The sequence below is a fragment of the Nicotiana tabacum genome, chromosome 5, assembly GCF_000715075.1.
Source record: "Nicotiana tabacum cultivar K326 chromosome 5, ASM71507v2, whole genome shotgun sequence".
NCBI classification, from domain to species: Eukaryota; Viridiplantae; Streptophyta; class Magnoliopsida; order Solanales; family Solanaceae; genus Nicotiana; species Nicotiana tabacum.
This window is the reverse complement of record NC_134084.1, coordinates 50,901,274-50,918,389: the sequence shown is the minus strand read 5'-3', so window position 1 is coordinate 50,918,389 and position 17,116 is coordinate 50,901,274. Positions and strand designations below refer to the sequence as shown.

Genomic DNA, 17,116 nt, shown 5'->3' with positions numbered 1-17,116 from the left:
TGATCTGGACACAGGTATGTCTTTTAATTCTCATAAATTTAATTCGCAAAAGTTTAAATATATGGAAAAAAAAATCTACTTCACCATCTCCTGACACAAAGGTCAGACATTCATCTGATAGCAACACCAATGCTAAATCATTTTCCTCAAATGTTGGTATTAAGTCTACTAATATTTTTGAGATATTAGAAGGTGAGCCATGGTTTTCGAAACAAGCTCAATACAAATCCACCAAATATCCCTAACACCCAATGCATGCAAAGCACATTACACGTGGATAAAGCTAAGGAAGTATTGGTTTTCCCACACCAATCATTAGATGAACCTTTCACAAAAAATAAAAAATTAGAGTACCCGGCTACCCCTATCTTAGAGGAGTTAACTAATTCTAATTTACATATTACCCCCAACCAAGCCATCCCCACAATACATCCAATTTACACTTGGATTTGCATGCAAAGGAGGATTACCAAATGGCTGAATCCTCAAAGCACCTAGCAACATCCAAATCCACCAAAGATCTTATTTATTCCCCCGCACCAAGCCATGAACCTATCGGGCAGACTAAAAACTTCATAGATATCATTAAACCTACTCACCCTGATACTACTACTAATATATTATCTCAATTTTCAAGAAGAGGACGCCAAGGCTTCCACTACCAACAAGGAGAAGATTCCGCCTTGTCCACATTCCAAATCACCACAGGATAGCAACGATGGACAATCTGCCTCCTATGCTACCCCACTTTCCAAACCAACCACTATTCTTCACATCACCACCACAACAACAAAACTACCAACCAACCTCTTGGATGGAAGCAAGCATTCTGGGCCTTGCAATAACATTCAATATTTAGATCAATGGCCAAGAGATGGTCATCATAATCCAAAACACTCGTTACCTAGCCAACTAATAGCGGAAGGTATGCACTTAGTAATGAATAACTATACAAATCAAATATGGATCGACAATATCCTTCATCCCCTAGCTCCCCATATGAACCACAAACTGATCCAAGCCATGCAGGAGCAGTGGAATCTTCCACAAACTCCCAATCAATTCATCAACCTCCCAGTGAACCTGCCATTCTTTCCATCAGAGGATAGCATAAACGTCAACCCTATTTTCATGCCTTGGAATCACCAACCACATCAGGAACCAAACATTCTTCCAAATATGGCACCAGTAAACCTAGAGCCCAACCAAGTCAATGTGCCAGGACCAAACGAGAATCCACCACAACCTCTAGTAGAGGAAGAAGAAGAACGCCTTCAACAAGGTAATCAACTGAGTGTGGAATTTTCAAGCTTAAACGAGGTAAAAATACTCCTCTTTCCAGAATTATGGAGCAAGAAATACATATTTAGTTGCCCGACAACCATGTACAAATGCTCAATGCACATTCGCCCACCACATGATCCCACAGTAGGAGAGAAAGCCATAATTCTTGTCCCATCAAGAAGGAGGAGCCACAGCTCAGTGGAGAAGGAGTTCATGGTCAACCATCAATATGAACCACTGATGAATAGAGGCACCCCTATAATTTTTTGGAACGTTAGAGGTGCAAACAACGATGATTTTCTTCATAACTTTAGGATGATGGTGCATGCACCTCTCCTAAATGAGTTCAATTTTTCTGAACTTATTGAAGTTCCAACAGAAGGACAAGCTGGTGGAATGGCCATTCTCTACAATCACAATGTTGTCACTGTTGAGCAGTTCACTAAAAATGGCCAGGAAATTCATGCCCTTCTTCAAGTTCGTCCCTTTAATTTTAATTGGTTGTTTACTGCAATTCATGCTAGCACTAAGAGCCTCTATCGTGATCTTATGTGGGATAACCTAAAATCAATATCAAATACCTTCAAGGATCCTTGGTTATTAGGGGAGACCTTAATGATATTACTACTAACGAAAAATTAGGAGGCATGCCCATGAATATATCTAGAGCTTCAAAACTATGGAAAAATATCGACTATTGTAAACTAGTTGATCCAGGCTTCAAAGGAAGCAAATTCACAAGGTCAAATCATAGGAAAAGGAAAGGGCTAATTATGGAAAGATTAGATCGTGTTTTAGTTAACGAAGAGTGGTTAAATAAATTTTCTAATGTTTCTATCACCAATCTTCGAAAAACTCACTCGGATCACAAACCTATTTTAGTTAAATTAAATAACTACCATCTCCCTAACAACAAGGTTTTCCCTCTGGAAAATATTTGGTGTACCCATCCAAAATTTGAGAACTTAATCGCCATACATTGGAGAAATAGAGATCTATTGGAAGCCAGTGAATCCTTCACTGAATTTGTAAAGGTATGGGTTAGGGAAAAATTTTGGTAATATTACTAAGAATAAAAATAAACTCTTAGCTAGACTAAAAGGTATCCAAAATTTCTCGCATTACATTCATAGCCTGTTTTTACAAAATTTAGAAGAGGATCTCATCAAAGATTATAACAATATTCTTAAATTAGAAGAGGACCATTGGAGGATGAGATCTCGAATTAACTGACTTAATGAGGGTGGCGTCAATACTAGGTTCTTTCAAATATCAACCTCAAATAGGAAGCGTCAAAACCATGTTAGTTTCTTCTAGAATGGTAATGATGAGTGGATGGATAACCATCAAGAAATCCTAAACCATACGATTAACTATTTTACCTCTTTATTCACCACTAGTCACAAAGTTACAAATTGGTCTAACATATTGCAAAGTCCTACTAATTTTGATAACACTGATCTATCATCCTTAGACAACCCTCTTTTTGGTTGTGAAATTAATATAGCTATTTTTTCTTTTAAGCCCTTCAAACCTCCAAGGCCAGATGGATTTTACCCTTTTTTTTTTATCAAAAATATTGGAATACTTTAGGCACTTCCGTTAGGGATTTTTGTCATAAAGTCTTTAATGAAAATACTATTCCCCCGGAAATTAATTCAACCTACCTCTGTTTAATCACAAAATTTTCTAATGTCAACAATCTCAACAATTTCCGTCCTATTAGTCTTTGCAATACTATCTATAAGGTTATTACAAAAATAATTGCAAATAGGCTTAAACCACTAATGGATAGTATTATAAGCCCTACTCAAGGTAGCTTCATCAAAAACAGACAGGCTAGTGACAATGAGATTATTATTCAGGAACTTATTCACTAATTCAAAAAAAAAATGAAAGGGATTAATGGTAAAATATTAATTAAAATAGATCTTGAAAAAGTTTTTAATAAGTTAGAATGGACCTTTATATATAGGACACTTTTATACTTCAAATTTCCCCCTAAAATCACCAAATTAATTATGTCTTGTATCATCTCAACATCCACATATGTTCTAGTGTGAATGGCACAAAAACTAACTTCTTCCACCCAAGTCGGGGAATCAGGCAAGGTGATCCAATGTCCCCCTATATTTTTATTCTATGCATGGAAATGTTATCAAGATTCCTAAACTATCAGGTAGATATTAGGTCAAAGGATCCCATTACCCTGGGACACAACTGTCCTCCCCTATCCCACCTTTTTTTTTACATATGATCTAGTTCTAATTGACAATGCTAATAATAAAACTGCCTCATCCATTAGAAACTCTCTTAAGCATTTCTATGATCTATCTGGGCAATCCATTAACTACGCCAAGTCCAAATTAATCTTTTCAAAGAATTGCAAGAAAGCAACTAGTACCAATATTTCCCTATTACTAGGTATAAACACTTACAACTCTTTTGGTAAATATCTAGGCTTTCCAATTATTGATAGTAATCCCAAACACAAAGACTATCAATTCGTTATTGACAATAAGAGAACTAAACTTTCCGAGTGAAAATGTGATAATTTAAACTTGGCTAGTAGGGCAACTCTAATATCCTCAACTCTTTCTAGCCAACCAGCATACTACATGCAATATACAATGTTACCTCCAAAAACTCTCAAGAAAATTGACCATATTCAAAGAAATTTCCTTTGGGGTACGACTGATCAAAAAAAGAAGCTGCACCTTGCCAATTGGAATTTGATAACTACTAATATATCTCAAGGAGGATTAGGATTAATAAATGCTAGAACCAAGAATTTATCTTTATTAGCTAGCCTAGCATGGAGATTAGCCAATAACACCACAAACTTATAGGCTCTTACAATGCCCCGTAAGTACTCTCAAAAACCTAGTGAAAAGGGATCCTTTATTTGGAAGAATATTATTAAAGGTTGGAAAATTTACCAACAAGGAATGTCCTGGTCCATTCACTCCTTCTCTTCACTAAACTTGTGGGAAAACAAATGGATCCCCAACTCTAATAACCTTAGAACCTATGCGATTGGCCCCCTAACCAAAGAAGATAACTCTCTTAAGATAAGGGACATAAGATCAAGAAACAATTGGATTTTTAATAAAATATCCTTGGATATTCCACAAGAGATTAAAAGCAACATTATATCCCCTAACATCCTAAGTGATTATAATAATGACTCTCTAACTTGGGACATAAATGAAAATGGGATCTTTACTACCAAATCGTGTTATGAAATAGTTGAGGGCACCATCCCATCGATATTGGATTTCAATTGGATATGGACTTTGCACTGCCCCAACAAAATTAAATTCTTCCTGTGGCTTTGTAATCACAATAAATTACCCTGCCGTAATTATCTATCTCATATAGGTATGAACATAGACGAGCAATGCACAATTTTTCGTAAGGAACCGAAAACTATCACTCACATTTTCATCACATGCCCGCTGGTCCAATCTCTATGGGATGAATTAGGCATTGATACTAGTAATTTCCAAACGAGTAACCAAAATTGGCTCATGTACCTCAAGAAGAAAAACCCACATCTTCCAAACAAACACATATCCTGGAGTTTTTTTGTTTCCTTTCTTAATTTGGAATATCTGTCTAACAAGGAACAACAACAACATTAATAACACAACTATCCCTGTCTCCTTAAAAAGGATTTCCAATCAGACTATTGAATTTAATTTATTAACTGATTGAGAGTCCAATTGAGACAAAAAAATTGACATAACAATTAGTTGGTCTAAACCTTCAATTGGCTGGTATAAATTGAATATTGATGGAGCTTTTGATAAGGCAAAAGCTGCTGGCGGTATAGGAGGAGTTATTAGGAACCATAATGGGGACTGGATGATAGAGTTTGCTTCAAAAATTACTCCTAAAATACCAATACACGCAGAGCTGATGGCACTCTACCAGGGACTTTGTATTGCAATAAAGAGGAAGCTTTTTCCTTTGGAGATAAAGACTGATACTACTCAGGTAATTTCATTCATCAACGAAGGATGCAAAGCTTATGATACTGTTATGCACTCATGCAGGTTGCTTCTGGCTCAAATGGACAAGGTGGTGCTACATCACAACTTCAGGCAGGGAATGAAGTCGCCCACAGCCTAGCGAAGCATGCAGGAGTCTTGCCAGTTTTCAATAAAATTGAAGTTTGGTTGTTTCCCCCACCTTTTGTTCTGGCCAGGATGGTGGCAGACAAGGGTGGTTTTACTTTTGTTAAAACTATCTCTGAAAAATGTTGTAGAAATCTTGCTATGTTTGGTAATCTGCATGCTATGCATGGATTATCATCTAATGATCCACAGGATCAGACTTCCTTCTGTATTTCCTAGTTTAAATTTTATGAAATAAATATATACATACAACAAGAAAATCGAGAAATACATGGAATATGCTGAAAATCGAGAAATTGAGGTCTAGCAACTATGAAGAAAGTTGATGAAGAGATCCAGTTCAGTACTCCATCAGAGATTGTCACGGCTCTTAGATTATAACTCAGAGCTATGATTCTCGGCTCTTAAGATCAGACCTTAGAGCTTCGTTTCTCGGCTCTTCTAAAAGAGATTTGTTGGTCGCAGAGAAATTTCAAAGCTCGATGTGTTTGAGAGTTCTACAATCTTCGAAGTATTCAGCTATAGTCAAAAGAACAAAATAAAATTAGAATATAATATAACGACTTAAAAATGACTATATTTTAGTTTTTTTTTTTTTTTTGTTGAGATAATAGAGGAGGGAAATTTGGGAGCGAACTGAAAACCCTCGCCATATCTAATAGTATTTTTTAATGAACAGTCGATGTAGAGATACTTATTACAACGGTTAAATAAACCACTGCAGTAAATACCTCTATGGCAGCGGTTCTTTAGCTACTGCAATGGTTTAGTTGCAAAAGTTTGTTAATAGAATGAAGATCCTTGTGCAACGGCTTAAACCATTGCTTCAGACCATCTACCACAATGGTTTTATAACCATTGCGGTAAACCCGTTGCTATAGGTCCAATTTCTAGTAGTAGCTTTATTATGTCAAATGCCTGGCTATCAGTTAAACAGAGTCGGAGTCTAATTAGCTCCTTAATCGAGAGCCAAACGTTCGCATGTGATAGAGTCGAATTGTTCCTTAGCCAAGCCAAAGTGGCAAAACAAAGCCCATTCTTCTCAAACAGATAAATAAGAGGGGAAGAATGTCGGGAAACAAATTAAATTAAAGGTCCTAAATACAACTCCATTTTGTGAGTGGACTCTTCAGAACCTTCCTTTCTTCTCCTCCTTTAACGGTAATTTTTACGGTCGTGAGTTAATCGCTCCTGCTCACCCTTTCCCCTTTAACATCTAAAGAAGCAGAGACTAAACATTCTCTTTCAATTACCATTCCTCCCTGAATCTCTTGAGGATATATCGAATAATATATCTCAAGAGTTTCAACAATGGAATGGCGTCCATTTGATATCACGGTGCTCTCTGCCGACTGCATTAAAAATGTCAATCTTTTTTATCCTATGGATGTCTATGTAGAAGTGTCCATCTTTGGCTACGCCAAAAACAAGAAAAAGACATTTGTAGACAAAAAAGGTGGCACTAGCCCCAGGTGGAATTACCCCATGAAATTTACCTTGGATGAGCCTTCCCTTACTAAGCCTGATCTTTCCCTTTTCTTTCGCCTTAGATCTAATCGTTTTTTTGGTGATAAGGATATCGGCATTGTCACTATTCCAATCCAAGAACTCTTTACAGATTCCACCTCAAACGATGAAGGCAGCGCTGAGAGGATTGTTGAATATCAGGTCTTCACTTCTGGGACTAGGAAACCTAAAGGTACCCTAAAGTTCGCGTACAAGTTTGGAAAAAAATTTGCTCACAACCAACATATCAATGGTTATCCTGCATTACCAGCTGGGACTCACCATGTCAACCACCAACCTGTCACTGGCTATCCACAAACTCATATGCCACCTGTTTGGTGTGGTACGTCATCAACTGGAATGACATACCAGCAACATCATCCAGGAGGATATCCTTCCCCTGGATATGGTGGATACCCGGCCGCAATGCCACCGCCCGGGTATCCACCTGCTGGATATGATCAATATCCACCTCCACCAGGGTATGGATATAATCCTCCAATGCAGCAGCAAGTCCAACAACCAAATAATAATAAGGGTAACAAGTTTGGAGCGATGGGAGTAGGGCTGGGTTTGGGTGCAGGGCTGGTGGGTGGTGCGCTGGTCGGACATGCGATTTCAGATGCAATGGACGATGATTAAACGAGTCTCTATATTTTGGTTTTTTTATTTTTGGGGATAATTCATAATGGTGTAAGGTATATGTCTTCTCCGGTTTCTTGAGATTTTGTTTCATCTGAATCTAGTATAAAAGAGGTATAAACAAAAGGATTATGTATTGCCATTTCTTTTGTATCATGTGGATATTAATTAGCATTCTTTTTAGTCTTCAACTTTTTAGTTATTAGAAATCATCAACATATGATTTTTCCAAAAGATTCTCAATAGTATCATTCTTATATGTCCTTTTTCTTTTCTTGGATTGTTTTAGCATATTGTGATTCACTTTGTTTCCTAGGATACTAGATTTGTAGCGGTTAAGAAAAGGATTAAAGATAAATGCTTCTGAAGTCGTGGAGAGAAAGATGCTTTCTCTCTTTATAGCAAGTCAAAGGAAAATTATCTGAGTACGTATTATATTTGCCTTTAATTTGCAGTGCCAGGAGTAATAAAGTTTCTTGCATCAAGTGAAGATTATTAGGATAATTTTAGAATATTCAGAATTTATATTATATGAATTGATGTGAGACTACACATTTATAATGATATATACATACAAAACAAAAAGTTAAGAAAAATTATGTGTAACGACCCGACCTGTCGTTTTGAGCTTTGGCATTTCGTTTGATGGTCTGAGGCCTTGGGTAGCTTCATATGATGTATTACGACTTGCGAGAGAGTTGATCAAGGTTTGACTTTTGAGTAAATGACCTCGGATTGATAATTTGATGATTCCAATAGGTTTGTATGGTGGTTTTAGACTTGGGCGTACATTCGGATATAGATTTGGATGTTCCTACAAGGTTTTGGCTTTATTAGTCGAAAGTTGGCAATTTGAAGAATTGGCGAGTTCATAAGTTTAACCGGGAGTTGACTTCTATGTTATTAGAACTCTATTGTGATTTTGAATCTTTGAATATATTCATTTAGTTGATTGAACTTAAATATAAAGTTTGGTTGTAATCCGAAATGTTTAAGTGTGGTTCAGACGCATTCAGCGAAGTTGGAATGTTGAAAGTTAAGAGAATGATTTTGATCTTCGCTTCTTGGTTTTGATTTATTGCGGTATTTGGAGCCTTTGGATAAGTTTGGATGAAATATTTGGACTTACTGGTATGATTGGACAGGGTCTTGAGGGGCTCGAGTATGATTCAAGCTGGTTTCGTCCCATTTCAACGGAGTTTACATTGCTTGTGTCAGGTATGAATCACGATCGCGGGGGTGTTATTGCACTGGCGTAGAAGGAGTGGGCTAGTGGAGCTCTATTATTCGCATTCGCGGCTGTTGGCCGTGTGTTCGCAAAGTGCTTGGCAGATTGGTTCACGTTCTTCGCATGAGGAGTTCGCGTCCGCGAAGGTGTGCACATAGGGGTAATTGTGGCTTACGCATTCGTGATTGTGGTGACACGTTCTCGTTTGCTTGGAGTTTAGGACTTTGCGTTCACAATTAGAGCTTCGCGTCGGTGATTGGGCCTTCGCGTTTGCGAAGAGGACTAGAGTGGCTAGTGATGAATATAAATTATTCATGTATTTTCATACGTATAAATAAGGATTTTTAAATAAACCATGAATAAATATATTCGATTCTCCTATATTTTCTAACAAGTTCTGCAGAGGAAAGTTGAATTGAGGAAAGAGTACTACAAGCAAAACAAGGAGGAAAAAGAGCAGTCCACTCGGGGTCCCATACCCCCAATAGTCACCACACACGACTAGTCTACACGATCCACAACTATAGTATCGCCCACCAGAGTAGATACATGAATAGATGAAACAAAAGACTCACGGGGTGTATCCAGATAACGGGCAAAGTATGATGACACATATGAAAAAGTGGAACCAGGATCAAATAATACAAAGGCATCTCTATGGCAGACTGATACAATACCTGTAATCACAGCATCTGTAGCAATAACATCTAGTCTGGCTGGGAGTGCATAGAAATGGGCCTGACCATCATCTGATCGACCTCCCTCTTTGGTGCGACCCCTAGCTGATTGACCCCCACCCCTAGCTGCCTGAGCGGGTGGTGAAGTAACTGGAGCTGAAGTTGAGGGCTGACCCCTTTACTGAGACGAACCCTCAAGAAGGCGGGGACACTGCCTCCTCATATGCCCAAACTTTCCACACTTGTAACAACTTCTCGGTGCTGGAAACGGGGACTGAAGAAAACCCCTAGAATCGGAATGACTAGCAGATACACCTGGCATAGAAGATCCCTGAACTAAGGGAGAACGAGACGAACTCTAGACTGGAAGGGCGCTGAGTGATGAATGGTCCTGATGAGAATTGTGAGAACCATGCCCCAAGGATGCCCCACGATAACCTGGGCGAGCTGACTGAGCATGCCTGAATGGACGACCTCTGCCATGCTGAAACTGACCCCTCGAAAGAGCACTACCAAAGCTACCAGGTCCCCGAGGCCTCTTGGCCTCCCTCTCCTTTCGCTCCTGGCTATGAACTGACTCAATCTCGCGGTCGATGTCAACAACTTCCTCAAAAGTATCACTTGACACCCTCTCCCTAGTCATGAGAATCTGAAGCTGATATGTGAGGCCATCAATGAACCTCCTGATCCTTTCTCGATCTGTGGGAAACCAACCAGACCGCATGACGAGCTAACTCAGAGAACCACATCTCATACTATGTCACAGTCATATCTCCCTGACGCAATTTCTCGAACTACCTGCGCAGCTCCTCTCTACGAGACCGTGACACATACTTCTCTAGAAAGAGAATGGAGAACTGCTACCAGGTAAGGGGCGCTACACTAACGGGCCTACACCTCTTATAAGCCTCCCACCAAGTAAAGATAGCTCCAGAAAACTGAAAAGTAAAATGCTACACCACTGGTCTCTAGAATACCTGTAGTACGAAGAATCCTCTGACACTTGTCCAAGAAACCCTGGGCATCCTCGCCCTCAGTACCACTGAAAGTCGGAGGCTAAAGTCTACCAAATCTCTCCAATCGACGCTGCTAGTCGTCAGGCATAACTGGTACCACATACTCCTGATCTGGTGCAACCGGCTGGGCTGGAGGTGCCCCTTATGTTTGAAGTCCCTGCACAATCTGTTGAGGTGTGTGAATAACGGGAGTCTGAGTACCTCCCCGGCCTGAGAAGTAGCTGCGGCCATAGTAACTGAGACCGCCTGAGCCAAACCAGTGCACACTGATAGAATCTGAGCTAGAGCCTCCTAAAGGCCTGGAATCATAATAGGCACAACTGGTGCCTGAGCTGGTGCTGCTGGAGCATCCGCAACTGGGACTTGATCCTTAACTGGGGCGGCTGGTGGATCTACAGGTGCTGCCCTAACTGCTGTGCAGGCTACACCCCTATCCCTACCACGGCCTCGATCGCGGCCTCGGCCTCTAGTGGCCCTAACTAGTGGTACTGGTGGTCGTCCATCCTGATCGATAGCACGTGTCCTCATCATCTGTGAGAGAATAGAATAACAGAAGTTTAGTACTAGAATCAACAGATTTGCATGACAGGAATTCAAGAATGAGAAGTTTTTCTAAAGGTTCTGCAGCCTCCCGAGGATAAATACAGACGTCTTCGTACCGATCCACGAGACTCTACTAAACCGGCTCATAACTCACGAGACCTATGTAACCTAGGCTTTGATACCAACTTGTCACGACTCCAAATACCCCGGTCGTGATGGCGCCTATAACAATACTAGGCAAGCCAACCCAACAAGTAACCACAGTGAATTCTTTTTATAAAACCATTTTTGTAAAATTGATTAAGTCTCGAATTTTCATAAGAAACATACTAAATCAGTGAAATGTGCGGAAAACAGTACAAAATAAACCAACACAGCCCAACAATCCAGTGTCACAAGTCAAGAGCCTCTAAATACAATCCAATCTAACTGACTAATACATCATAAGTCTAAAAATGCAGAAAACTAAGATAGGAAGGAGGAAAGTAGGGCTGCAGACGCCGTGCAGCTACCTTGCAGTCTCCGGTAAGCTCTGAAAATGCTGGGAACCCTCACTCTGCCGCGCGGGCACCTGGATCTGCATACAAGGTGCAGGGAGTAACGTGAGTACGCTAACTCAGTAAGTAACTAAAGTAAATAAGGTCTGAATGCAGTGAAAAACAGTTAAAAATCATATAAAAGAGTAAACAACAGAATATCAAGTCAAATTCAACAGTTTAAAAACCAGTTTCTTCATAAAGCTTCAGCTTCAAATGAAATACTTTGAAATCATTTACTTAACAGTTTTCAACAGAGGCTCATTATAAAAGAAGAGTGAAATCAGCAAAAATATCATAAATGGGCCCCTCGGGCAAGGCATCACTCAAAAATATAGCCTCTTGGACAAGCCTCTCCTTCACTAGTGACTCAGCTCTCGTCACACAGTACTCACACTCAACACTCCGGCTCAATAATATCTCATAATAGTAATAACCATAATAACCGCTACGGTGTACAGCCCGATCCATAGTTTATAGTCGACTACGCTTACTGGGGTGTACAGACTCCGGAGGGGCTCCTACATCCCAAACGTCATATCGGTGCGGTCTGCAGTCTGAGCCAATATATATCATTGTGGCGTGCTCCATATAAGTATCGCTACGGCGTGCACCCCGATCCATAATACATACATATAACATTGTTGTGGCGTGCAGCCCGATCCATAATATATATATAATCCTCACCATTAGGTCCTCAACCTCTCTCAATCATTTAACCTCACAGTCACTCGAGCATATAAGTGGAAATCAGGGAACTCAGCCCAAATAGTTTTCACATTTTAAGAAGTAGAGTGATAAAACCAGGTTTAAACAATAAACAGGTAAAACATGACTAAGGATAAGCTTTCAAAACAAATAGAGAGAGGAAAATAGTAAAAATGCCCCTAAGGGTCTCAATAGGTCGGCACAAGGCCCCAAACATGGCATACAACCCATAATATAGTATCAATCTCTAAAATACGTGATATCATAAAATTTCAAGTCAAATGCGTGGCTTAATAGTCGCTATGAGACGGACCAAGTCACAATCCCTACCGGTGCACGCCCACACGCTCGTCACCTAGCATGTGTGTCACCTCATTTATCAAAACAATACAAAATACCAGGGTTTCATACCCTCAGGTCCATATTTACAATGGTTACTTACCTCAAACCGGATGAAATACTACTCCGCGATGCCTTTTCCTCTCGCCTCGGCCTCAACTCGCACATCAGAATCATAATATTAGAATATGCTAAGGGAACGGAGCCCATGTAAAAATAATCAAATTACACCAAAAATCTTAAAATTGGTCCAACCCGACCCTCGGGCCCACGTCTCAAAATTTGATGAAAATCACATCAACGGAATCCTTATCCTCCCACGAGTTCATACATACCAAGAATACCAATATTCGACCACAAATGGCCCCTCAATTCCCTAGATTAAGGTCTCAAATTTCCAAGCCCTAATTCCCCAATTTTAGGCTTCAAATCCCCCAAATTTCATGTTTAATTAGGTAGAAATCACAATAGGATCGAGTATTAAGTCCATAATTCTTACCTCCAAGAAGTTCTCTTTGATTCCCTATTCAATCTCTCTCTCAAGAAGCTCCAAAACCGAGTCAAAAATGGTGAACTTAGGCCAAAAATTGTGAAAATGGCCTTTTTAAACATTTTGCCCAGCTATTAAATTTAATTAATCGCGATCGCGAAGCACAAACTCCGCCAGCCCAATTTTTACCCTACGCGATCATGAATATACCCATGCGATCGTGATACACAGCAACTTACACTCACGCAATCGCAACCCTATCTACGTGAACGCGAAGAATAATCTGGATGGCCCTCCACAAATCCTCTACGCGATCGTGAGCCTCCTCACGCGAACGCGATGAAGGAATACCTGCAACAGATCTGAAGCAAAATCTACAACTTCTCAACTATGCATTTGGTCCGTTTAACCACCCAAAACTCACCTGAGGCTCTCGAGACCTCAACCTAACATGCCAGTCTATCCCATAACCTCATTCAAACTTGTTCCAACCTTCGAAACGCTCAAAACAACATCAAAACACCAAAATCACATCGGATTCAAGCCTAAGAATTCCAAAAACTTCCAAATTCCACTTTCGATCAAAAAGTCTATCAAACCTCGTCCGAATGACCTGAAATTTTGCACACACATAAAAAATGATACAACAGACCTACTCCAACTTCCGAAATTTCATTCCGACCTCTATATCAAAATATCTCCCATCAACCGGAAAATGCCAAAATTCTAATTTTGCCAATTCAAGCCTAAATCTACTTCGGACCTCCAAAACACATTCCGATCATGCGCCTAAGTCCTAAATCACCTCCTGAAGCTATCCGAACCATCGGAATTCACATCCGAGTCCTTTTTCACCTAAGTCAACATCCGATTGACTTTTCCAATTTAAGCCTACTCAAAAGAGACTAAGTATCTCAAACCTTATCAAAACCTCTCCAAACCTGAATCAACCAACCCAATAACACATAATACTACTGAATAAGGCAACATAAGCAAAAATGGGGGAAACAGAGTAGGAACTCATGAAACAACCGGCCGAGTCATTACAATATGAAAGAAGACTAAGAGTCTTAACCAATCAATTTCCACATAAAAGCCCAAGTACGTACTCTTCACCTCACGTACACGACTTTCACATGAGAGAAATAGCACAAACGACTCGAATCCTAAGGGGTAGTTCCTCCCCATAAAGTTTGGCAAGATACTTACCTCAAAGAAACTAAACCGATACTCTAAAATGACCTTATCGTGTGAAACAATCTCCGGACAACTCAAATCTATCCAAAATAACTTAATATCATAAATAAAAACCAAAGGAAACAATTGTGAATAATAAAGTTTCGATCTTTAATGAAAATTAAAAGTCAACCAAAAAAGTCAATCACGTGCCCGCACCTCGGAACCAGATAAAATTTACAAAATCCAAATACTCATTCAATTACGAGTCCAACTATACTAATTTCATCCAATTGTGACTCTGAATCGATGTTTAAAACCCAATTATTCTCCTTAGAAAGGTTTATGATAAAAACCCCTCAATCCTCCGATCAAGATATGAATTAATTCACAAATGAAAGTCTGGAATCATGTTAATATACAAAAGTAGATACTGACACCCATTAAAATATGAGAAGAACACCGAAAAAATCACCTCAATCAGAGCTCTAGAACTCAAGATATGCTCAAAATACCAAAAGAACGTAGATTGGGTTTTTTTATACACAGACATTTCTGCTTTTGTGCCCAAAAGGCCGCACCTGCGCATCTTCAGCAGTCATTTTCGCTTTTGCGGACGATTTTTCGCACTTACGGGGTCGCAAATGTGGACCCAACTTCGCATCTGTGAAGCACTAGCACCAGTTCTTTTCCTTGACGCTAAAATGAGCATAACTTCCTCATACGATGTCCAAATTCAACGATTCTTTTTGCTATGGATCCGTAACTACAATACAGATCTAATGCTTCAATCAAAACAGAAATTGGATCTCATTTGCTTAATGCGGTGCACTTGAAGGAACAATGCCGAAACATCAAAAGTGAGCGCATTAATATCCAAACCTATCCAAAACTCACCCGATCCCCTCGGGAGACCGTCCGAACATTTTAATAAGTCCCAAAACATAACATGGACCTAATCGAGGCCTCAAAACACATCAAAAAATATCAAAACTATGAATTGCACCTCAAATCGAACTTAATGAACTTATGAACTTCAACTTCTACAACTCGTACCGAATCATATCAAATCAATTCGGAATGACATCAAATTTTGCATGCAAGTCCCAAATGACACAACGGAGCTATACCAACTCCCAGAATCGTAATCCGAACCCGATATCAATAAATTCAACTCCCAGGCAATCCTCTCAACCTTCCAAACCTTAGACTTTGTAACTTTCGTCAAAATACATCAAATCAACCTACAGACCTCCAAATCCATATCCGGACATACGCCTAAGTCCAAAATCACCATAGGAAGATATTGAAATCTTCAAACTTTCATTCCGGAGTTGTCTATACAAAAGTCAAAGTCTGGCCAACTCTTTCCACTTACGCTTCTAAAATAAGAATCATTCTTCCAAATAAATCTTGAATCATCCGAAAATCAAACCCGGCCACGCACGCAGGTCATGATACACAATACGATGCTACTTGAGACCTTAAGCCACTAAACAGACGTTAATTCTCAAAATGACAGGTGGGGTCATTACAAATTGGGTGTAATTGGAGAAGTGTAATTACACTCTCCAATCTCAAGGGGGAGGTGAGAATTAGTGTATGTTACATCTCATATTTTCGTACGTTAAAATTTCATTTTCAGTTAACCGACGTAGACTCGGGGATGAGATCATCTTGACATTAACGTAGTTACGCTATTTATAACAAGCAATAAATAAGTGTTATGAAGGGTAATGGGTACACGGATTAACGAAAACGAGTTTTGTTAGAAGTGACCAATTTGGAATAAACTACGGGTCGAGCGATAATACCTGATAATTATGAACTAGTAACATGCAAGGTACCATATGACCACGGTAGTATAATATATAAAGTATATATGAAGTATTTTAAAAATAAATAGAATTTTAACTAATTTGTGGTAATTTTAAAATTATGCGAGTAATTGATTAATTACCAGGTAACTGTAACGACCCGGCCAGTCGTCTCATGAGTTACCGCTTCGTTCCCCCATTTCTGCTTCTTATTGCTTTGTTTATCGGTTCTATATGTGATCGGGTTGGTTGGCTCCGGTTCGGAAAGCTTTTGAGATGGTTTGAAACACTTAGTCTCTTTTGAGGAAGCTTGAAAAAGTCAAACAGATGTTGACTTATGTGTTAGAGGACTCGGATGTGAGTACCGATGGTTTGGATAGATTCGGGAAATAATTTGGGACTTAGGAGCGTGATCAAAATGTGTTTTGGAGGTCCGGAGTAGATTTAGGCTTGAATTGGCGAAATTGGAATTTTGGTGTTTTCCGATTGATAGGCGAGATTTTGATATAGAGGTCATAATGGAATTCCGAGAGTTGCAGTAGTTCCGTTGTGTTATTTGGGATATGTGCGCAAAATTTTAGGTCATTCGAATGTTGTTTGGTTGGGTTTTTGATCAAAAGCATAATTTAGAAGATTTTGGAATTCTTACGCTTGAATCCGCTGCGAATTTGGTATTTTGATGTTGTTTCGAGCATTCCGAAGGTTGGAACAAGTTTGAATGATGTTATGGGATATGTTTGCATGTTTTATTGAGGTCCCAAGGGCCTTTGGTGAGTTTCGGGGGGTCAATCGGACCATTTCATGTTTTGGAAAGGTGCAGAAAACTGTTGTTCAGTGTTGTAGAGAAATGACCTTCGCGTTCGCAAGTAGGCCCTCGAATTCATGAAGGGTTAACTGTTGAGGCTGATATTTTAGCCTTCGTGTTCGCAAGGAAGGATCCGCGTTCACGAAGGGCTATGGTCGTCGTGCATCGCATTCGCGTAGAGGATGTTGGGCAGCTGGGTTTGAGGTTGAT

The 17,116-nt window shown here is 39.6% G+C and overlaps 1 protein-coding gene across 1 annotated transcript; it reads left to right on the top strand.

Annotated features, from left to right (window-relative positions):
* The first annotated feature begins 6,660 nt into the window (after positions 1–6,660).
* On the top strand, positions 6,661–7,762 carry LOC107770254 (protein SRC2 homolog). The gene has a single exon (XM_016589542.1). The coding sequence runs from the start codon at positions 6,735–6,737 to the stop codon at positions 7,569–7,571; it is 837 nt and encodes a 278-aa protein (XP_016445028.1). The 5' UTR covers positions 6,661–6,734; the 3' UTR covers positions 7,572–7,762.
* The last annotated feature ends 9,354 nt before the right edge of the window (positions 7,763–17,116 follow it).

What these genes read in the sequence shown, in the direction of transcription:
- LOC107770254 (XM_016589542.1), top strand. Translation starts at nt 6,735, where the DNA reads ATGGAATGGCGTCCATTTGATATCACGGTGCTCTCTGCCGACTGCATT.